Raw genomic sequence first — 25,757 nt, 5'->3', positions numbered from 1 at the left:
ACGAGTGTACTATATTGATCGAGAATGTAGTATTATAGTAAACTGTTCCGTCGTATAGTTATCCTAACTACAGTAACTTTATAGTAGATACTTAGGTGACTTAAGTTGTGCACCTATCCATTGTGCTTTTGGCCATTGTTAATTATTGTTATAACTTATAATTTAATACTTGGCCTGCATTAGCATAATATTGATATTAAGTAGCACCTAGGTAATTTGAATGGTTACTTGGTGTGTTACGTATAATAACAAATACTTGGCAACATAATAGTATAAATACATTGTACCTGCATAAATGCTAATTTTCCAATTGTCATCATTGATCTCAGAATAATTGTGAAGTCCGTTTTCATTGATTTATGTGTATCGACTGAAGATTATAAGACTAGATTTTGCAGAACTAGTTAATACTCTATACACAAATAACTACAAGTAAGGTATATTTATTTTATGTGACAGTAATTGTAATTGTATGGATAATATAAAATTAGTCCTTTTTAGTATAATAATGTTGTTTATGCAATAACACTGGTATCACATATTATATTTCCATACAATTACAATATACCTAATAACTATGTTTTATATTAAACGTATTTTATTATAAAGTAGTAAATAACTAAATTTTTGATTTAGCCTTTTTATTTGAGTTTTGTAATCAGTTTCTAAATAAAATGTTGAATTCATTTATTATTATTATTAAATTTAAATCAGTTTCTTTCTTATAATTTATTTTATTTTATTTTCAGTTGATTGTTTGTACTGCAGTTGATAAAATTGAAAAAAATCATTATGGAACAAATTAATAACTCTGATGTAAGTATTCAATGTTATACACAATGTTACATATTTATAAAATTTTAATGCTTCTTTGATATATAATTATCATAATATGTTAAATAAGTTAAATTGTTCATTATTACAAAATATTTAATCCAAAGTTCTAATGCCTGATGGAAACAATAATCAACACCACAATTAAATGGTAGGAATATGTAGTCAGGATACCTATGTCTCTAGATTGCTATTTCCTACTTTATTCTGCTTGGATGAACATAGTCATCGTGTATTAATATACACAACATAGAGATAAAATAGTTATTACTCATTTTTCTTTCACTTGCACTCGTGTAAACAATTAGAGATAGAATAGTTTTAATTTATTATTCAAGCAATATTAAGTGTTATTTAGTCTCTATATATTTATACATTTTAATCATTAGTTTTTAAAATTTGTATTATTTTAGCAAGTATTAAATACTGTAAGATCGATTGTTTATCATTTAAATGATGTCAACTTGGCTAAGATGACACAAAAAATGATTGCTTTGCCAATACATAATGTTAAATTACTCGAACATATAACAGATATAATCTTTGATCGAGTATGTATATAATATCATTACCGATTAACATCTAATGGAATTTGTATAATATTATCATTACATTTTATTTTATCTATTGCATTTTATCCATCTAGGCTTTAAAAAGGCAAAACTATACACACATATACGCCCAAATGTGTGCATGTATGATGAATGACCCTAAGTTTAATAAACTTGCTACAGATACTAAAACAACATTTCAAAAAGTTTTATTAAAAAAATGTTCTGATGTATTTCATACAAAGTATCAACAAGAATTAAACAAATTAAAAGAGAAGATGAAAAATGATAATATGGTAAATAGTTATGTTGTCATTATATTTTGTTATGACTTATGATTATTATTTATTACTAATATTATCATTTATGGTTCTTAACATATTATAATACCTTTATACGTTTTTTTTTTATTCATCATTCCTGTATAAAATTATATGTAATTCTGAATTCAAAATAAGTTTACTAATTTTTAAAGGTTGGGTTAAATAATACTTATACATACTATTATTTGTTTACCAGGTACCAAAGAAGTGTATATCCACTTTAAACAATTTTCAATTCGATTTTAATAAAAAATCCATATGTAATTGCAGGTATGTTTTGAATTAATATTATTTAATTAACTATTACCTTATTTTTTTTTTTATATAAATTATTATTTTTGATAGATTTATTGGCGAACTTTTTAGAAGGGGCGCTTTTCCAGAAAAAGCTATTCTGTCCTGCATTACAGATTTAAGTAAAGAGAATGATGAAAATTATGAACTACAAATGCATTGTTTATGTACAATATTACAATTAGTAGGACCAATATTATCAAAAGTAACAACAAAAAATTGCTATGAAGAAATTGTTTAATATAAATAGTTTTTTTTCTAGACACATGATTTAAAAAGACCAGTTAATAAGCTTGTATCCTCTATTAATAACCATGGTATGTCATCGACACTGAAACGTTCAATACATCAAATAAAAAGAATGCATTCCAAGGGTTGGATGAATGAGGGTAATTGTTTTAAGTTTTAAAATCATTTAAAAAACTACTGCTGTATAGGTAAGTGTTGTGTATCTCATTATTGAGTCACTGTAATGGATATGTTGGTATTTTTTTTTTATATATATAATAATTATATGATAAATCATTGCATATGAAAAACAATTTTGAGAGGAGATGGACTTGTTTTTTTAGTAATTTTTATGAATATTTTAATATATTTATATTGTTATTAGTAATTTATTTTTCTATTAGTCATATGGTAGGTTTGTTGCTAAAACAAATTGCATATAATAATATTATATTATTATTTCATGTCATTTTTCCAGTTGTTATTAAGAGAATGTCAGTACACTATTTTTTTCTCTGTCTGACCCACGCGCAACATAGAAAATTCACATTTTCTTGTTCATCAGAACCGATCTTGTGTTGTTGTCTTTAGTTTTAGGGTAAATTGACCTATTATAAATCAAAGTTAAGAACATGCCGGATACGTTCATTTTTAAATTGTAACATTTTATTCACTTATAACAGTCATAACCAGGGTTCGGGATTTAGATCACTTATAATCATCAAAAAAGCACTTAAATAGTTCATATAAGCATTCATATAGCACTTAAAAATATTAAAATAAGCAAAAAAAGCACTACAAAAACTACCCACATAAGTTTTTTTCTATATTATCGTTTAATTTTTTTTTTTGTATTGACAGAGCCTGTCAAATTTATAGAAAACAATCAATCTGCATTTTCTGGTTTACCAGAACACTTGAAAAATGTGTACAGGGTAAAATCAGATATAATTATTGCAGAATGGATATATGATGAGTGTTATGATGTTCTTATGAATTTTGCTGACAAGAATAAAATTGATGTATGTTCTAACATCCAATATCACTGTAAAATATTTTCTGATGTCATGTATATAATATAATTTCTATACTTACAGGAAGTTATACAGTTATTAAAGATAAGTAATACCTGGAATTCCTACGATCCAGTTTTATTTGTCGTCTCACTAATCCTTGTAGCTATAGAAGAAAACCAAGTAATAAGAAATAAAGCTGGAAAACTTTTAAATAACCTTAACAGAAAGAATAAGTTATCAAAAAGTTCAATTCAATCAGGGTAAATAGTGTAAGAAGTAATTAAAATAATTTTTTATATGCTCGTTAATTGTTTCAGAGTCAACAAAGTTTTGAACGATTCGGCCATGAAGCAAGAGCATTCAAATCTATCAAAATTGGTTTCAGATATAACTGGCCAGTTCTTATATTCTAGTAGCTCTAAAAAAACTTTAAAGGAATCAGGATGGAAAACTTTCATATAATCTTCATAAAAAAAAAATTATAAGCATGTTCTATTCAATCAGGGTAAATAGTGTAAGAAGTAATTCAAATAATTTTTTATATGCTCGTTATAATTGTTTCAGAATCAACAAAGTATTGAACCATTCAAACAAACAAAACAAGAGTATTTAAATCTGTCAAACTTGGTTTCGGATTTAGTTATATATCAGTATCTAAACATTAAAGTTTAGTAATGTCTGTTAAATTTAAAATTATTAATTGATAACATATCTTGTAAAATGTTGTATTAAATAATGTTTTTTGTCAAATTATCTTCCTTGTATATTTTATTATATTAAATAGATAAACCTATTTTTATATTGTACTACAGTATGCAATTAGGGGTATATTTAAGTTATTATTAATATGACATTTTTTATTTTCCCGATTGTCATACTAATAAATATAATGTATAGGTTGACTTCATTGTTAAAAATTATAAACTGTTAAATAATTATTTAGTTATGAAAATAAAATTAGATAAAACTTTATTTATTTATTGAAAGGACGGTCTGGTAGCCTAATGGACAATGGTTACATTGCATTTAAGTACATGGTTGAAATAAGTATTAACTAGGATTTAATAAAAGATATAATAAGAAACAAAAAACAGCAAAATATCATAATGAACAACTTATAACAAAGAAAATAGAAAATATAATATATACGGTGGCGTAGACAAGGGGGAACGTGGAGGGTCAGATTCCCTCCCATTGGCTTTGGATTGGATAATCTTCCATATTGTGTTTGATGTGAATTTTGAATCAATTCAATTTATATTCATTGTTCTGTAACAACGTAAAATATGATAAAATAGAAATAAATACAAAAATAAGGCTCCTGCTGATAGTTATATTAAAATAGTAAAAGTTAGAATTGTAAAATTACGCTATTACCTTCCTCCAGGTGTTCGGAGGGCTCTCGAGATCGTGTATTCGAGAATTATATCAAATACACCGTACAATATGATTTTATGAAAAAAAAGCACATAGAACGTATTGACTGCAATCCACATAAAATATTATATCATATGCCTTACCTGATTCGCAGTTGTTCGTAGACAATATTTTAAGAGTTTTAGGTTTTAGATAAGATAAAGTACTACTTCAAATACACAAATTGAATTAACGAACGCACTGATTATTGCTTGCATAAGAAGTCCAGTTGTCGCTCGTTGAAATCGGTTTCTTTGGTACTTGAGAGGTTGTTACTTGGTGGCTGGTGCTCATGCACTGATTTAAGGGACGGACGCGAGGATGCTGACCAGAGAGTGGTGGGTGGCCTTTTTTTCACTAAATTATCGTGGGCCTGGGAACTAGATTATTCTTTGGCGTCAGCATAAAATAAAGTCACACACATCCTACGTAATATTGTTATGAGTGCGTGTCAATATCTTAGTTGTCGTTGTCAATGGTTTTATTTGATGCGACCGATTTCTACAAGCGACAGTCTGGCCGTTGTTTATTATTCTGTAAACTTTTTAGTTTATTATAATGGTGTGTGAGCATATCATTACAGTTCCTTATGTAAAATATTTTACTACCTAAGTAAAAAGTTATGAGGGGGTGGGGAATTTTCCTATTTTCCCTTTCCATTTAGCTATGAGTTTTTTTTTTTTGATCCCCCCCCTTTCAGAAATCATGTCTACGCCACTGTCGAAAACATGCAGAGGTAATTTTGTATTTAATAATTGTTTAAAGCTAGGTAGGTAGGTATACAATAATTGCTGTCCTTCGTCCATGGTATAACATATACTTATCAATTTATATTATCATATTTTGTTATTTATTTATTTATATTGTTTTATTAATCGTTATCATTTACACGACTATAAACGTGATGTTTAATTTTGATGAGGTCGATTTTTGCTGCACTTTAGGTGGTTTTGGTTCCATATTATGTTATATAGTGCCCTTGCAATTGCAATCCTCGGAGCACGGCCTTCTTATTTTCCGCAAAGAAGTCGACCATTCGATGCGTAGCAATGTCGGACTCTGCAAGGCTTATATTATGTATCTATTATTATTACACTTGTACCTACGCGATAAAAAAAAAAATAATTAATAAAAAACGGAGCTGTATGTGCCCATATAGTCGGGATAAAAACACGCAATAATTATCGTCAACTTGTGTGTGTGTGTGTGTGTGTGTGTGTATGTGTACTTTATAATATGTAGTATAGTGCCTATATACTGCCTGTCGTTGTTACTTGATCGTGTCGGACGGACTGCGGAAACCGACAAACGAACAGATAAAAACAAATCGATCGTAATTTTTACCCACATGTCAGTGCGGTCTGTAATTTTTTTTCATACGTGTGCGCAACTGTATACTTATATGAAGTCGTTTTCATTATAGGTACTCTATTCGGACATTATTGCCTAAATAAATAAAAACATGGAAATAAAAAAAAATCGCGTACTTAACAATAACGATTTACTCGGACACGATGTTTGTGTGTGTGTGTACCTTACCTGTGTAATAATATGTTACAGGTAGGTATGTATATTGTATAATAAGTATAATGACGATGATCGCGGTATACAGCGCTGCAGATCGGTTATACGTACCTATATACCTATAACATTATTATATAAAGACGTTTTTGTCATCTTTACAATAATTATTATATATGTGCATACCACGTGGACAGCAATATAATCGTATTATACCTGTACCTATATAGTTACCGAATACCCGGTTACATGTTATTATAATACCTATATACATCGTCGTGGTCGTATCATCTCGTCGTTCCGTGCAATATTACACGACAGCGTGTGTACGATATAATAACAAGGTATCCTACATATATCGTGCATCAGTGGCGTACTTAGAACTGAATTTCGGGGGGGGGGGGGGGCGTTAACCAAAATAATGCGTCTCATAAGAAATTAATTCTTCCTGATAATTTCAGTTAGTGCGCCATTGTCCATATAATACCTATTATTATATATATTATTATTTTATTATCGTTGTCGTCGTGACGACGAACAGGCGATCGCGTGAAATATTAACCACGATGTGTACTTATACACAAATTATAATATTATGTGCGCCAATACCACATAAATTATATTACATTTTTATCCGCCAGGGAAGTTTTTGACGAAAAACCACGTATTATTATTTAATAGACACTGCTGCAAGTTGAGTATGGTATATGTATAATATTAATATTATCGGTAAACTACGCATAATATAATAGAATATAATATACAATATATTATGTGTGTGTGTGTGATATAATACATATTGATATTGTTATTGTAGGCGCATATGGTCACGTGATGTAACGCGAAACGGGGGGTGTGAAGAGCGAGGGGGCGAACGATGTATTATTATCACGTTATAGCTAGACATCTTCGCGTATCAGCCGCAGCTTCCGACCTCCGCCTTGACCTTATATATATATATATATATATGTGTGTGTGTAATATAATATAAACTGTGGGCGGCGTGAAGTCGGTGGTGGTGGCCCGGGGGTTCAATCCCTTCCCGCCGACCGGCTCGATATATATATAGAGATGTAATCTATTTTATTAAACGGTCTCGCCGCCCCCGCTCTCGACACGTATAATATCCTCTGCTCGTCGATTTATATATATATTTACGTCTAAATACCGACTTAATTGTTAAATAGGACGGACGAGGTGCGGTGGCGACTATATATAGTGAGCGCTGCGCAGCTCTTCTCCTCTCGCGCGCGTTCGGTTATGTGTGTGCGTGGACAATAACGGTTCGGGCCAAAAGGATGATATAATATCGGCGACGGGCGAGAGGGGAATCGGAAGGGAGGAAATGCCGTCAAATATATATATATATACACACACATAAATGGGTGGCGGGGCATTCCGGTCGTCGTCGTCGAGGGGGTGTATTTGCGCGGAGGGGGTGTATTTGCGCCGCGGAGCTGATAAAACGGTAATAATGACCACACGCGCGCGCGAGACGGTTATATAGCTATTACGCTATATTATATTATTATATACGTGGCGTGTATTTAATTGCGTTCCTAATGAACGGACCAATGACCGGTGTGTGCGGGTGTGTGTTTGTGTGTGACCAGCATCCGATACGATCCACCCGAACGTTATTAGCCGATAATTTATGACAAACACGTCGGCGGTGCAGGAGGCGGCGAGCGGATAGGGGTGGTAGAGTTTTTGGACCCCGAGAGAGGGCGTTGCAGTTATTTCGTCGTTTTATCTGAGATTTCTCTGTATGCGTATAAATATAGACGCACATTACTCACACGCGCACCCCTCACCACCCGCACAGCAGAATACGAGAGATAATGGTAATATTACGGTATACTATTTGTTATTTGTTATATATAAATTATAATTAATGTATTTTAATGGTTCTCCGGTGTGAAATGGGCGTAAAACATCCATATAACAATATATTATATTGTTTAGTAATAAATTGCGATACATAATGGTACTTAAACTCAAAATTATGCGGTTTTCTGTTGTGTGTAATCGTTGTTTTCAAAAGTTGCTAAACCCCCCACCCCCACCATACACACACACGCCTACACTCATACTTGGCGAAAATCGTTAAGAGCTTTTAACGAGATACTCTAGGAAATAATATGATTGCAATGTATGAATTATCAAAAGACTAATTGCTATTAAATTGTTATTGTAAAAAATATCGAAAACGATTTACGTTATATTGAAATATTATGGGCTTTGTGTTGTATTGTTGTTTCACCACTCGCATGCACATAAAATAAATAATGAAAAATTGAAATGCAGTTTTTAATTTCTAGTGTAGTTTAATATATTGCAAGTAATGAGCTGTATATTTTCCCGCTCGCCGCGGCCGTTTGTTCGAAAATGTTTATAAAAATGGTGTGGTGACTATATCATACTATAAAATCCATATTACATATTACGTATATGACTTTGATATTATATGAGTCGATCGCAGATTTCAAAACGAGAAATACATATGCTGCAGCGATCGTCATCTAAAAACTCGTTGAAGACGTAGATCTTCACTCTTCAATCAGTTCAATCCTACAATGAAAGGACTTTGTTAAAGTAATAGTTTGTTCAAGGTCCACTAATACCTAATATAATCATGCAATCGTGGTGCACTCCGAAAAAACTTAAAACAGTTAAGTTAGATAATATATATTTTAACCCAAAAATGTATTTAAAAAATAATATCGTTTTAATTTTTTCAACTTTATTTCATCGTTGTTTATTGACCACAAACTGTTGAACTCTCTAAGCAAATTCGGATATAATATATTTGCTTATTTTTGATAGTATTGGTTTGAATGAGTGTTATCGTATAAAGTGGGTGGGTAAGTTAGTGGACGTCTATTATAACAGTGCACAAACGCGGACGTTTCTCTGCGTGTATTAAGGTATACCGTATACGACTTATACCATTAATATACGTGCACACATGACAATGTTATTATATACGCGTTGGAATATAGAAAACGTATAGTACTTGCCTACTATCTGATATAATAATGTGTACTTACCTGTACACTTTACGGTGTACACATCATCACTATATGACTCCGTACGCGAGAGACCTGTTTCAATTATTCATGTGCCCCATTTCACGTTGAATTTCTTCGTTTGCACACATAATATTGCTATGTTATTATCGTGTGCGCGTGTACCTATATGACGTTATCGGAAATGTCATACAGGAAAATTTATTCAGGACGACGGCCGTCGTATTCGAGGGGCTTACATATATCATTATTGATTATTGTCATCCTACCTTTTCTCTCTCTTTAAATCGGTGTGACGACGGTGCTTGTAATCCGACGTGCGTATTATTAAAACTGAAGCGCGTTGTACTATATTATATCAGTTGCGGTAGCATTTAGTTTGATAATACCAATTGAGATTATATTGATTAGTGATTACCTATATTATATTGATTTTTCTGCTGTAGGAGCACACGTGGGAGTACAAAACGGCCAACGGGAGTTGTATACCTATAGGGATATTCAGTTTTAAACATAATCTGTTGTAATCGCATTAGTAGAGATGTTTATATATTATAGAACGCTTGTGTCGGCGAGGCTGTCATGATACAAATTATCGTCCACGGGTCCACGGCTAATATTATATTATTACAATTCGCACAGCTCAACAATTTTCAGTGATCACTGCGGGGATCGTCGGCGACCGACCGTTTGGCCAATCCCCGATTACATCATAATTCATAATAATCTATACATTATTGTTTATCATACATTATTAATAGTTAACACCAATATACGGTGAACCGATATACACGCACCCGTTCAATAATAATTGACAATTGTCATGCCTATAATAATAATATAATATAGAAAATATATACAATGTATACATCAGCGGTACATATTATAATGTTATGTACCTATATATATATATATACGAGACGCGTTCGATTGTACATAATTTAGTGCGTCATTAAATCTAGTGCAGGATACACAATGTGCGGACGTCGAAGGTTTATTGAATGCGATATACGCGTGATTGACAATACTCTACACAGACACACAAGCGAGTATAAAGGGTAATAATATATGTATTTTACCCACGCGGATTTTTGCGCACGCAGTCCCATTTCTTCCCACCGAACAGCAAACACACACAATTTAATATTATAATAATATAATATTATAACGCCGACGCGGAGTAGTCGTTTATATTCGCATCCGCGCGTGAGAGATTTATAGAGCGCTGCACTGGAGCACACATCGAACTCGGGTATAAGACGTACATATGGTTACACGTCAACGAGCAAAGGGATCGAGACGATGTTATTATTGTTGGTATATACTGTAAAATATATGCTCTGCGCGTTCTGCGTATTAATATATATATATATATATATCGTGAAGACCGACTTATATATATATATGTTACGGTGTATCATATAATTCATATTTATATAAGAGGTTCTTATTCTGCAGTACATAGTGCCGCCTGCACCGCAATAATACAACCCGAGAATACAACGCGTCCGTATCAAAAGTCATGTATTTTTGCTCGCCACCGACCCCGTTCTACAAATTATAATACCTAGGTATGCGGTTGTATAATAATATAATGGTATGCCCTGTATACCTATAGCGTATACGCTGATTACAAAGGGAGGGAGTATGGTGAGAATAATTTTTTATTTCATAGATGTATAATATAATGTATAAAATAATATATACAAATACAATTATTACCTATATATTCATTTAATAAATAACTTGATTGTTTATTTTTAACAGGTTGACCGCCACGGGTTTTTTTTCAAGTTACTTAAAATTGATTTTGAGAATCTATTTGGGTTCTCAAAAATATTACTAGAATTGACAATATTGCGACCACATTCGGGGAAATCGATTTTCAGCGAAAGCTCGTTTAGAGTCACAATAATCAGTATTTTCTAGTCGGATTTAAAATGTATAGTGTTGCCACTTTCTGATGTTATAACAAGCTTGCAGATATCATTATAAGTTTTTTTTTTTTATCAATTTTTGTTTAAATGAAAAAAAAACGCTACGAAAGGAGGGGAGGAGCTAATTTTTTTGAAAAATATAATTTTCTTTTGATCGCTGAAGTAATATATGTACAGTGCATTAAGGTAAATGTCTTAGTGAATAGAGGGGAGGTAAGGGATCACTGGTGATCGTGATCGGGGTTATTGTCGGCAACATTTATATACAACTATTTGACTCGCACCCCTTCGGTATTGATCTGCTGTTCTCCCACAAAAAATTACAATATCACGTGTACCTACGGCATTGCACTGGAAGCTACACCGCAGTCTACATAATAATATATAATATTATATAATATTCATATATTATTGTATAGTTATTATAATCGTTTCTGTGGTCGTTGTCTCGCGTTTTATTTGTCCGCGCACAATGGGTACCTGTGTATATATACAATATACATACAACACGAGTTTTATGTACCTAAACCGATATAATAATAATGTATGCGATTCCGTGTGACACTGTGCGTGGCATGCGCGAGAAGAGCACCGTCGTCGTCCCCGTTCGATCATGACCCGGCTGTCAAAATCCGCGATTCCCGTCCGTCTCTATCGGCACGGGGGGTCGACCGCACAATATTGTCGACTACCGCACAACTTAATAATAATATATACACCATCGTCATTATTGCCGTTCGTGTAAACCATATTTCGGGTGTATATTATATTTATTATATTATCATATTGTTATAATAACGCGTACCTATACATGTGCGTGCACCGCAGCCGCCGCGCGAGAGGACGCGTCATTATGAGACGTTATTGACTGCATAGGTACCTACCTGCGTCGGAATCTATTCCAGACGGTCAAACAGATGTTATATTATAATAAAGGTACACATGAATTTAATACAATATAATACAGTGTACACATCAAAGATCAAACAAGCGTATTGTGAGGAAAATACGAGCGTCGCTACCCGCGTGTAGCGCACCGGTGCAGCGGTTTTCCGCCGAGGAAAACAGTCCCTGTTGGTGAAACACGCGACATTATGATATTATGATGTGATGTTTCAATCAACGTCCCTCAATAGTTTTCACGCACATGTGACAAGCCCCATACGTTTTCCTAATAATATGAACCTCTCTCTACCCATAAGCACGCGTCTCTGTTGGTGCACCACTATATAATATGTATATTATAATATTATATAGAATAATAATTACTGGACGTAATAAGTTAACCTCATTTTATTTTTTCAAACCAGATAAACGCGACATCAGTCCTGAACAAAAGTATATTATGACATTTACTGCAGTTTATCGTTACTTTTATCTTAAGGGGACTATTGGACCGTGATTCATTTTCGGTCGATTTCAATTACTACGCCTAATATTATAATGTTCTGATATTAATTTTGAACACGGATTTGTATTCGTATGTAACTAAATTGTCTATGCTTTGACAATTTCTTTTTTCTGATTTGTATTTTTTTTTTTACTTAGAAATTTACCAACTAAAAGAGTAAAAATAAATTACATTCATATTTTAAATTTACATACATTGATATAGAATATTAAAAATGTACGACAATTAATGCATAGTAAATTTATAGAATTCAAATCTGCTTTCAAAATTGAAATCGGAACATCCTAATGAGCGCAGAAATTTTTTAAAAAAAAAATGTATGTAATTTTATAAGGTAATATTATGTAGTGATACGTGCATGCGCGTAGGTAAAATGACAGACGTACATTTCCGGTCACTGAGATGCCTCTATATAACGTATACTACGAATTACACAAACTAATGTTCATTTACTTCTAACACATTGACATGACCCATATATACTGCAATATGAAATGCCTAGATTTTACTCCTTAGAATGGATTACGCTCCAGCTCCCGTAGGTCCATATATTGATTTATAATTAAATGTATTTTGATCGCACTCACAATAATATGTAATATGTATAGGTATTTACTACATAAATATAGGGTGATTCATAATAAAGCATGTTCCTCAATGCTCATTGCTCACCCCCATTTTGAAATTTAATAATGAATCTATTCAAATTATGGTTTTTGGAATTTTGAAAGACCATAATTTTTAAGCTCTTGAGATTTTTTGTACTACTTTAGGACTGTTCTGTATGTTGGCAATACAAACGTTGTTTTCCAAATGACATGCGTGCGTACGCATCATTTTAAGATATTTATGATATTTATTATTGTCATTTTTTTAAAACTATAAGCTGGTGATAACTACTATAAGTATTTTTTTAACTATAAATTGTATTTATCTAAGATAAATAATATTATAAATATATTTTTTTTTAATATCAAATAACATGGATAATATTATCGTATCTACTATCTACTTAGGTATATAAGTAACGAGTAAATTTTAAATATTTTAAGTAACAGCAGTGATATTCCCGAGAAAACAAATTTAGTAGATATTATGTAATAACTAATGAGCGTGTAAGAGTGTAAGACTGAAAATACCTACAACGAATATGACGTGTATAGCGTATAATATTATAAAATATGTTAACAGAATAAAAGAAACAAATCGAATAAACTGAAATTTTTCAATTATCATTTTTTAAACTCCTATAGGATACCTATTAGTATATACCAAAAGGGAAAATCGCACCTATAAATGCGGTCACGTTGAATATTATCACATTCGTATGTGTGTTATAGTCGCGGTGTAATAATGTGATCTAAATAAATTCATATATTGCTGTGTTCTCGTACATATTTATTAAACCGGAACGAAATGTGTGTGCATAAATCGTGTTCGGTTCGGCGAATTGACAAAATCATTTTATAAAATGCTCTTTTTTCAACTCGCGATAAATCCTTCTATTTTTTTTTTTAAATCAGCGCTCGCCCTGTATCGGGAGAGTTTTTTTTTCTTATCGTAACGCACATTAATTCTATATAACGTTTTTTCGTGTCCGCGCACATCCGAATTCGGCGGGATCAGATTAAATTGGCGCAGGTCGAATAATTGACATAAAAACGATTTATATTATATAGAGTGACTCTCGCACGCGAAACGAACAAACGAAAAACTCCAATATAACAAAACGAAAAGTATAACGACACTTTTTTCTGCTTTACGATTATTTTTTGTCCTCAAAAAAAAAGACCGTGTAAAAATAACGAAAAAAACTCAACTTAAATTTTAAACATATTTTTGTCAAATAAAACACCGTTAACCACACATAAAACGATAAAATAACGATCGATCACGAGGCACAGCAGTGTTCTGGAGTACCTACAAAAATGTGAAGGAAAAAAACAATCATCGATGAATAGGTTTTCGTGTGAAATCCAAAATAAGAATTTGAAGTAACTTTTATGGTATTTTCTTGAATGATTTCGTGTCGATTCTATCATCATACAATGTGTGTATTTAGACAAATATTATAATGTACTCAAATTTAAATTGAAACCGTTTACCGTTTGAATGTTGCTAAATACATCGTGCTCTTTAAAAGCTTCCAACTGAGTCATTGTGTACACAATTGAATACATAGTTGTCGTGTGTTTTTGAAATGTTGTATCTAAATAAAACAATATTACAGGTAATTTACCAAGAAGCGCCACGTCTTTTTTTCATATAAAATTACCTTTTTTCCTGTAAATTGTTGAATAGATTATTTTGACAATGTCAATGTCTCCACATCGAAAATAATTCAAAAGAGTACCTAAATGTAGTTTTTTGAGTTCTTTAACTTTGTGTAATAAAGATAATTTATAGGTTCATGAATTCCTGAGATCATAGGTGAGAAAGATATAGATGATTTTAAAATGTTTGTAATTAATAATAATAATTCATAGGTATTTCATATTTTGTAAACATTGTCCGAGTACATAAGTACATAAGTAGATACAATATTACATGTATTTTATTAACACTTTTCTTAAGTTTGGTTTCACGTCTGTCTGTGATCAAATCTTGCGCGCTCGATTTGAGGCACTTTTTGAAGATGAAAAATTCTGAAAATTGGTATAGACCTTGGTCTTGGATGACAATACAATAATCCGTTGTCATTTTGGGACATGGACCAAAAAAAAAAAAAAGGATTGTCCCCACGACGTCGCCGTAATATCTCTCGCAGATATTGAACTTTCTCTCTTCCCCAAAAAAAACCGCAACCTCTTACGAAGCAAGTATAGGCGTGTCCTATCCATTATTATAATATCTATGGTAACAACGGTAATTATTACCAAATAACATTATACCGGTATTCTGATATAGGTACCGAAAACACCGGATAACATATTTCTTAAACGTTTAATAAAAATATTTACTTTCAACTAAAAAGTAGAAAATAAAAAATAAAAAAAAAAATTTTAAAAACACACTTTTCCATAAAAACATTTAAAAAAAAATTTTAAAAATTGCACTAAAAAGACAAAAATAATTCTCTGTACTTAAAAATAATGAAAAATTTATTGATGAAAAATTTAAAAGTGTGTGGTGCATCATACAAAACATTAAAAGCCGAGCTAAGTCTCACATACACTTCTTTGTTCAATCCTGTTTATAAGATAGTGACTGGCAGTATATGTCAAGTATAAGAGCAAAATAATGAAAAATTTACTGATGAAAAATTTAAAAGCCAAGGAAAGTCTCACATACACTTCTTTGTTCAATCATGTTTATAAGATAGTGACTGGGAATATATGTCAAGTGTATGAGCACCACACACTTTTAAATTTTTCATCAATAAATTTTTCATTATTTTTAAGTACAGAGAATTATTTTTGTCTTTTTAGTGCAATTTTTAAAATTTTTTTTTAAATGTTTTTATGGAAAAGTGTGTTTTTAAAATTTTTTTTTTTATTTTTTGTTTTGTAAAACCATTTTTAAGGAATATTATTTATTGTATACATTATTTTTTTTTTTTCAATTACATGCATAACATTTATATACATAAATTGATTAAAATTATCGATCTTCTGTAAGCATAGTTTGTGTTGAAGCCTGAAGTTATTAATGTATTATATACAATACATTTTAATAACTCAGAAACTTCTTGGTTATAATTTACAGAAATAAGGTTTGTTCTTATTTAAAGTTAAGTTTATTTTACCACGGGACACTCTTTGAATGGTGTTAAAATTTAATTTTTAAATATATACCTAGTTAATAAATTAATTAGTAAGTACACAAGGAAAAATAGGCGTGAGTGCATATCTGTAAGATGAATCACTTTGTTTGATAATATCTATATAAAAATAACTGGCTAGTCAAATAGTGGTTTTGTCGTATTGTGCAGTAAATTCAAACTACCAAAAGTCGTTTATTCTAAAGTTTATAGGGCACCATATGGCACCATATGCATAAACTGATTTACGGATTTCCTTATATTCTAGGGTATTTTTTTTTATCCAAGACCATACAATTAATAATATATTAAGTACTAATAACGAGTAAATCAAAAAACTTTATGTAATATGTATACTTATTAACTGTGAAAAAAAGCGACCATGTAAATAATATATTATAAATTATAATCCCGTTATGATCATGGTTCGAAACATACGTGGCTAAGGTGTAGTATTAAATAAAGTCTTTATACTTTGCAGTTCACGTCTTAACGGATAAACTAAATCATATGTCTGGAATTTCGTTTTGATGTCAATAATATACGAAGTATTCACCTTACCTTTAATTTTATCTATATTAAACACACTTAAAAACTATACCTATTTTCCAATTCTCGAGATTTTTTCGTATTATACTTGAGGACTATCCTGTGGAGACTTCTGAAGAGAACTTCTGTTTCCAAATAAAAACCATTCTTGTTTACAGTTTGTGAATAATTTTATTTAAACTTTGCTCCACCTAGTTCAAATATCGAACAAGTAATTTATCGGTTATTGAAATAATTATGTACCAAGTTTGTACTAATATTACAAAAATATAAAATCGATGATTATATACCTTTAGGTACTTATATCAGATCTAGTATTTATTATAAGTACTTTGATAATTTTACAAATTGTAAATGCCAATAGGTACGTAGGTTACCATTAATTATTACTAAAATGTTCAAATCACCATTATTGTAGTCCCCATATTACCTTCAAAACCTATTTGCATGCCTATTATCCTTAGTATCTATACAAAGTTAAATAACTCAAAAACTACTAATTTTAATTTTTATATTGATACTTCAACATTTTTAGAAAATCTGATTTTAAATAACTGAATTATTGAAGAAAAAAGAGGGCGAGCATGCATGGTGATTCACTCTGACCCTGTATAATATACAGCCATTGGCGTAGTACCTATATAGTATAATATAGGTTGAATATCTAGGTACTACGTACTATATAGCTACTACTAGTATATTATACTATTCATTATTATTATTATTATTATTATTATTGTTATTTATTATTACATACGTTGAACTTTTTTGTTATGCGTGTATAAGGATATTTTTTATTTTTAAATCTTTACTTACAATTTACATACGCTGCATCTACTTGATTTTGATTGTTTGGAAGATAATCAAATTTAACACTTGTCTTTAACATTTTCGTAATATTGACGTTTAAATCCTGTTTTATCGGCATTATTGATACCGGCACTGATAGTTTGTACGATATAATTTATGTTTCCCTATTAATTTTCAAACACGTATTAATGTGGCGAAGTTATGTCTATATAGTGTGCACGAATATTATTTAATAAAATATTGACTGCTTGTAAATTTATACGTATATATGTATATGAGCTATGTTAAATATTATGCAAGGAATATAAAGTAATAGATATTTAGGCGTAGAATTAATAAATAATCGTGGAATATAATATTATATATCGATTAAATTTCAAGTATCCAATCTGATTCGACCGATTTATATTTATATAATTTCACAACTTTCTTTCAGTATACATAATAGTTTATGTACAGACTATTTACGAAATCTATTTCGCAACATTATTATTGACCCAAATAGATAGGTATTAACTTTTTGTCTCACTAAAAAAGTATTTTTTTTTTTTTTAGTTTGCAATTCTATCGTGGCAACGCATATAATATGCTCAATTCAACAGTTTATTTAAATGAGTAAAGACGAAGGACTATTCAATAGCTGTGAGTAATTTTAAAATTTAAATTTCAAAAGGTCATTGGTTGCAAACACGTTAAAATTCCCGTGTGAATATAACATTTTCATTCGTAATAAATTAAAATGATAACTTCAAAATATTTTATCATTATCATTTCGTTAATTTTTGTATGTATTATATTTGATTGGGTTGTAAAAAATGAATTAATCGCAATGTACAGGTAAGTCTACTCATCTCAAAAACGACATTAAAATATCGCCATGGCAGCTATAGAGTGTATATATTTGTGGTTATTTCGATTGCTTCGGTAGTAGGCACGAATGAAAAAAAAAACGTTAATCAATATTGAACTGACCATAACATATACAATACTATTATAATATATTATTTTATATCCATAAGTCATTTTGGTTCGGACAACACATGTCAACGTGCAATAGTGCAGCCCAATAATAACACATAGCTGTAAAAACCATTATTATAAAGATTCGAACGGATTCCTTTATTGTGTAAATCGTTAATGGAATAAATCTTTGATTATTGTGTAGCAAAATAAAATAGTGAGAAGTCGATTTTGTTTGTGACTATTATATTCTTCGACGCGTTATTGATGGGCATATGCTACAATATATGTGCCATTAGCCCTATTATATAGCCCACAGGGATTAGATACTGAATGTAACGCATATAATACGACGACCTCAACCCTGCAGTTATCCTGGACCTTTGGAATTCGTCCCTTTCGGACAATGTACATAATGTAATCTGCCGGTTATGACCCAATGCGGATATTAAACTGCACCAAGCGTACCTATTACGTGCACACACGCACTCACATAATATGGATAAATTAATTTCAAATATAATAACATATCTATATAATTATGATAAAAGTCCATAGTACATTTGAAGAACGGAATTTTCATTACCTAAGGTTTATTTCTAAGTTTGTAATTTAAGCTTTAAATATAGTAGACCTGAATTTTCATTAAATTACTCGTTTTTTATTTAGGAAACTATTTTTATATAAGAGGTCAAAAAAAAAAATTTGTTATAGTTTTCTTATCAAAAAACTACATTATATATTTATTAAAATTCGTTTTAATAAAAAATAAAATACATTATATTTCATACGTTTTAGTTTTAATTTAGCCATCTTTGAAAATTCACAATTAATATGTTATATTATGTACAAACTATTGAGCTAGTATTGACAAAATGGCAACTAATATTTATTTCTAAACTAACTGTTTATTTCCCTTCCCTATGAAACCTCTTTTTTCTCACACAATTAGTATGACAACTACACTAACATTATCATAATTATTAAAAGTTTTCTTTTTAGTTTTCAGATTTTCCTTAGAATATTTTTTATAGTTTTTTAACTATTAGACTAAAGGTAAGTACCTTAAAATAATTGTACATACATTAGTAAATAACTATACCTGGATACCTATATAATACTAATGACAATTTCAACTCTATGATTGTTTTCCACTTTTCTCTGTCGTCCCATTATTCTAGATGTGTTTTGAATTTTGACAACAATTTTGACCAATTGACAATATGTTATCTACATAAAAAAAAAACAAAAAGTAATCGGTTATTTTATATAATAACAGACATTTTACCATAATATAAATATTTTTTCAGTTTTAAAAAATTTTAAGTTAATATTAAGTATTTGGAGCTATATTTAAATACGAAAACGTCAACAATTCTCGACATATATATTCTCAATAATAATGTGACGGTAAAATACTAAAACCGCGTTCGGGACGCTCACCGACGACACGTCGCAGGCCACACACGCGCGGACACGGTATAGAAGAGGATGAAAAAGAGGACTTCTCCGTGCGCGGACGGACGCCGACACAATGATGGCCGTCGACTATAATATATTATTATAATAACAATAACAACAATAATAACAATAATATAATGCAGATATAATACAGTTTAATCGACGATTATTGTACGGCGAAACGCGAGCGGTAGACCGACTCGGAGGAGTGCGCATTGTGTCTGGGGCGGGTACCGTTCCGGTCCATCGAGATGCAGATTACCTTATATATTATTATTATTATTTTATACACAGAGGCGGCCAGTGTGATCGATATTATCGCGGAATCGTGAAGTCCCGCGGGCAGGCCGCGCCGAATCGGTTCTCTGGAGAATATCAGCATAAAAATGTATTATACAGAGTGATTCACGTTGGATTCGCAGTCCCTTTTTTCCGACAATAATGCCGTTATAAAAACTCTAAATTTGTTGAATTTTTAAATATATAAGGTATGCAATATTACTTACTAATACATACTAATTTGTACTGTTTAAGGAATGACCTGTGGAAATAGGTACTGGGAATAATAAATGCCTCATTATTATGGGCTTCGAAGTTATGGCGGCTATGGCGATTTTAAAATGTTTAGTGATTAATCAACAGTATCTATCAACACTTATAAGCATTTGTAAAAATGGTCTAAGTATATGATGAACATTAGATCCAGTGTATTAGGTAAATGTAAATTTACTTTATAATTTTGTAAAACCATTTTTAATGACGTTATAGTACCTATTATCCTTAGCATAAACATTTTAATAACCGAGAATCAAATTTTGATGTAGGTACATCAGCATTTTCCAAAAAAATATCCACTTAATAATTTGCAGTAAGAAATGGTGTTCTAATTTGAAAAACAGAAGTTTTCGTCGTTACTCCTTCAGTAAAACGAAATAATTCAAGAATTTAAAAATAATATGGTCTTGTGGTGTATTTAATAATCAGAATTTGAATAAATTCATTATTAATGTAAAGACGGGGGTGAGTAATGCTCGAAGAATCAACCGTCCTGTATATATTGTGTGTACGAAAATTAATATTATTAATATATTGTATCGCGTATCGACGCATATTCGTATAATATATATACATATTATATGTACATTATGATGCATATATAGGTTTATACAGAAAATAACGTCTGCCACCGCACGCCAACCTTCTGCCTCCGCCGATGAAGCTGCTGCTGTTGCTGGGCGGAGAAAGACTGCTGTCGAGTCATTCCGATTTTCGGCGTATATAGGTTCCTCTGTATATTATAACCTCATATCATGTACACATATAACGTCATTATACGCTTCAAAAGTGAGTCTCTCGCGTGTCATTATCGTAGTGTAACAATGCGAGTGTTACACATACGTTTTTCTCATACTCGAAAACGCGACAATATAATACTATAATATCACACCACTTCGGCATGGCGCACAACCCACCCCACACCCGCCCCACGACGCAGCACCCGGCTGCACCGAATCCACACAATTATTATACCATTATTATATATAGGTATACCGTGGGTTATTACCCGTACGTAGGTAGGTACATTATATTATATTATTATTATTATTATTATTATTTGATATTATACACAGCTCGCGTCGTGTTGTTATTGCCGTTTATTCGCCCGACGCACACCCGGACCGTTCGATACGATTTTATAGTAATAATAATAATATGTATTATAATAATAAAATATCCATCGTAAACCGCCTTTATCACACACATAACATTATAATATATATGTGTGTGTGTGTGTATATAACATGTATAATATACCTACCCGACGAGTCGTTTCGTAAATAACCGCAGTCGATAAAGTCCTGATATTATTAAGCTGTATAGATTTATATTATGTACTTGAACCATTATATAAGGATTGAATCAAATTTTTGAACGGACGGTCTTACAATTTTCATTTTAATAAGTGCATAATAGTTATAAGAAATATAACATTACTACATATATACCTAGATACTCTCCAAAGTACCAACTAGATTCACTTTCCTTCCAAAAAATATGCTGTTGAAGAAAATTTAAGCATTTTTACTGCGGCCCAATAGGTGATGACATGTCTGCAGACACAAAATAAAAAAAAACACACATCATTGTAAACTCAATACACTCATCATCCGCTCAGAATATAATATTATATGATATACTTACGTGGGTTTCCAATGTAACAAATAACATATTATAATTATATAAAGTTTATATAATTAACAACCGTATTGACGTATTGTGCATCCTGTTTCCGAGAAAAATTGGCAATTTCGAATAGGTGACTGTAAGTTAGGCACATAAACGATGGTATTCAACGCGCTATTATAGGTATGACATTATAATATTATGTACCTACTACTAATTGCATATAGGAATTTCGAATTTAATCGATCAAGTGCAGTTCAAATTGAGGAAAAAAATAACTTGAAAATATTTTATGTGGAAGTTTATCAAAATAAATTACATACATAGGTATATGATATAGGTAACTATATAGATAGTCTGCAACGAGCCATGCGATAAGCAGCCACCATGGTCATGGGTATAAAATTCGTGGCATTATACGACTGTTAAAATTATATGATAATAATTTATGTAGGTTTATTTTTTAATTTAACTGTTTGTTGAAATTTATGTCCGATTCCAAAACGATAGTAGTGAACATGCAGGATGCAGTACCGGAATCGTCGAAAAATGGACCTAATAATTAACTTAATTTTTTACATTGTTCAAAATAATGTTATGTTATTCGTAATTGTTGATAACACTGTAAATTTTTAATATAATATCTACTGCAACAATAGCAAACGCAAGGTCAATAAATAATAATAATAAGTACACATACACCTGAATTATAATAGTATAGCAAATTATACAACGCTATATAGGTATAACCTATACAATAACCTATACAATATTAGCACCAAAAATCATTTTAATCTGAATAACGGTAGAACATTGAACTACGTTGATACTTGTATCTGGTAATAATAGTGTTTACCAAATATGAAGTGTTTACTAATCAATCTTATTGTTTTTGTAATTGTTGTTAATTCGGATACAATTAAACGTCTATTTTTACCACAATTACCAATTGTAAGTTCCTAATTAGGTATATTATGTGTTAATATATTATAGCAACCATCACATCGATATTATAAATTATAATACGATACAGCTTAAAACGATAATTTATATTTTTCTTCAGGGTGAATACCGAGTTAATGTATTAGGAGTTATACGCTATGATTCAATCCAGTCAAATGGCCAAATTAAATTTAATCTTTACTTAAGCAAAACGTCAGCCAACATTTCAGAAATCAAAGGAAACATTACCAATAGCATTCCAATAGATGACTCTCTTAATGTAAGTTTAGATATTATTATTAAATCATTTTCCCTTGATGGGCTTGATGTAAGTTTATTCGTTATAATTATTAAATTGTGTACAGTATACCTAATATACATTTATTATTGAACTAACTATACATTTGAGATTTTATATACTTCACAAAAATAATGTAAGCGTCTATAAGTTTTATTATTATTAAATCATTTTCTATCGATGTGAGTTTAGTTGTTATAATATTATTATTAAATTGTGTATAGTATAATATAGATGTATTATTGAACAAGTTATATAATTTGAGTATCAAATACGTACATTGTATATTCATAAATTGTTTGATTTCGTCCGTATTATGCGGTCGATCCGATTTTGGTCCACATATATAATATAAATGGTTTCTTTATAGGTTGAAATCAATATGGCAGTAAAAGATTCTATCGGTGGTTGGAAGGAGAATGCGCATATATTTAAGGAATCCAAAGCTTGCTCGTCAATCAAATCGTTCTTCGGCGACTTGTGGAATCGAGTAACGGATAGTCTAGGAATATATAACACCACTTGTCATATTCCCGTGGTATGGAAGAGTTATATAAATAAAAATATTATCATTAACATTAATATTTTCTAATTATGGATTTTATAACATATGTATTGTATTACACTCGTTAAGACTTAAATACCAACATATTTCTGATTGAATTACTTAAGATGAATAACAATCGAACCATAGACAATTCGACTACTCTAATGGTTTGACATTGACTATACACCTAGCTACTTCCTTTTTCTGTTCAAAATGTTCACTTGGTTAAGACTAAAAACTTTTACACCTTGAATTGAAAATGAGATTTGGCTATTGATATAAAGGAAAAGTATTTTTGAATTATAAAAATCGCTAAATAACAGGAAATACTAGTTAAAGTGTAAGGGCCGTTCTTACAATGTCCGGTTAAAGTTAATCGACACTTAACCGGCCGAATTCTGCCGGTAATAAAATCTGTTATCAGTCGGTTAGCGTTAACCGACACTTTACCGGACATTGTAAGAACGGCCCTAAGTGTACGTATATACTTATAAAAACAAATTAAATAAAAAATATCTGAAAATTTTAAGGTAAAAAAAAAAAACAAAAAAAGTTTTTTTTATTATAATTATTGATAATTTTTTCTTAATTAAAATATACAGTATACCTTATACATATATCCCAATTTTTTTCTTTAATTTAATGTTTATATTAGTAATTTTAATTCCAATACTTATTATTAACCACAAAATGTATATTTATGATTTGTTATGTAAAGAAAAATAAATATGGTTTATGATTACAGGGATTTTATAGAGCACCAGGCTTGAATACTGATAAAAACTTATTTTCCAACTTTCCCAAGAAATTTTTTTATGGAACATACAAAATGCGTGTTCATTATGAAAAAAATAATATAGTCTATGGCTGTTTAACTTTTGTTATAGAGATGAAACGGCTTTGGGAAACTGATTAAACATTAAATTACAATAAAATGATGGTTTATTTATTTAATATTGTTCGCACATATTAGAAAAATACAAATGTATTTCGTTTTAATATTTATCTTTTTGATATTCCATAATATGTACTTATACTAGTTTTTTTGTGATGCAATATTAAACGTAATTTATATACTTACTTTTATAAGATTATGTTATTCAATTGTATTATAATATATGTAGTAGGTACCTACATGTACAACTATTGATTTTATACACCCATAAATTTACAAATAGAAATTTACGTCCTTTTCACTTAGGAAAAAAAATTACATTTAGAAAAATGCAATCAGTAGGTTTAAGTAACATTTTTAAAAGAAAACAGAAAACAGTGATCAGAAAATGTTTAAAATAATTATTTGGGCTGTCAATTTTAAACTCAAATGTCGCAGACAGATTGTCTTACAAACGAAATCATAGAAATTCAACTCAACGATGCTCGATGACATGCATTTTGTGACTACTTCTTAGATGTTTATGTGATGGCTAACAGTTTATTTCCACTATTTGTTTTGGCTGCATTTCGCCCAAGACTGAAATTGCCTTCCCGCACGAACCACACATACTATTTTTAGTCACGTCTTTGCGTTCATCAATTAACGCAAAGGTAATGCAGGGATCTATGCAACAACCAGACTATTCACGAAAACAATATTTAATGAAAGAAACGATTTGGTTTTATTTATTTTAAGCGTCATGCATGGGGGTTATAATATGAATGTAAGATGTAACCAAGAGTTAATGC

General features: G+C 30.6%; 2 protein-coding genes across 2 annotated transcripts; both read left to right on the top strand.

Moving 5' to 3' along the window:
- Positions 1-306: 306 nt before the first annotated feature.
- Positions 307-3,984, top strand: LOC132952994 (eukaryotic translation initiation factor 4 gamma 1-like). Its single transcript, XM_061025533.1, has 11 exons — positions 307-432; positions 750-816; positions 1,248-1,385; positions 1,481-1,681; positions 1,905-1,978; positions 2,054-2,207; positions 2,265-2,391; positions 3,092-3,252; positions 3,328-3,506; positions 3,564-3,751; positions 3,811-3,984. Exons 2-10 carry the CDS (start codon positions 793-795, stop codon positions 3,706-3,708), a joined length of 1,203 nt encoding a protein of 400 aa, XP_060881516.1. The 5' UTR covers positions 307-432; positions 750-792; the 3' UTR covers positions 3,709-3,751; positions 3,811-3,984.
- Positions 3,985-23,097: 19,113 nt separating this feature from the next.
- LOC132952993 (uncharacterized) lies at positions 23,098-25,012 on the top strand. Its single transcript, XM_061025532.1, has 4 exons — positions 23,098-23,235; positions 23,348-23,506; positions 23,895-24,062; positions 24,817-25,012. Exons 1-4 carry the CDS (start codon positions 23,146-23,148, stop codon positions 24,985-24,987), a joined length of 588 nt encoding a protein of 195 aa, XP_060881515.1. The 5' UTR covers positions 23,098-23,145; the 3' UTR covers positions 24,988-25,012.
- Positions 25,013-25,757: the final 745 nt, after the last annotated feature.

Source organism: Metopolophium dirhodum, chromosome 9 (assembly GCF_019925205.1).
Source record: "Metopolophium dirhodum isolate CAU chromosome 9, ASM1992520v1, whole genome shotgun sequence".
NCBI lineage: Eukaryota > Metazoa > Arthropoda > Insecta > Hemiptera > Aphididae > Metopolophium > Metopolophium dirhodum.
This window is presented reverse-complemented; position numbering and strand designations above follow the sequence as displayed.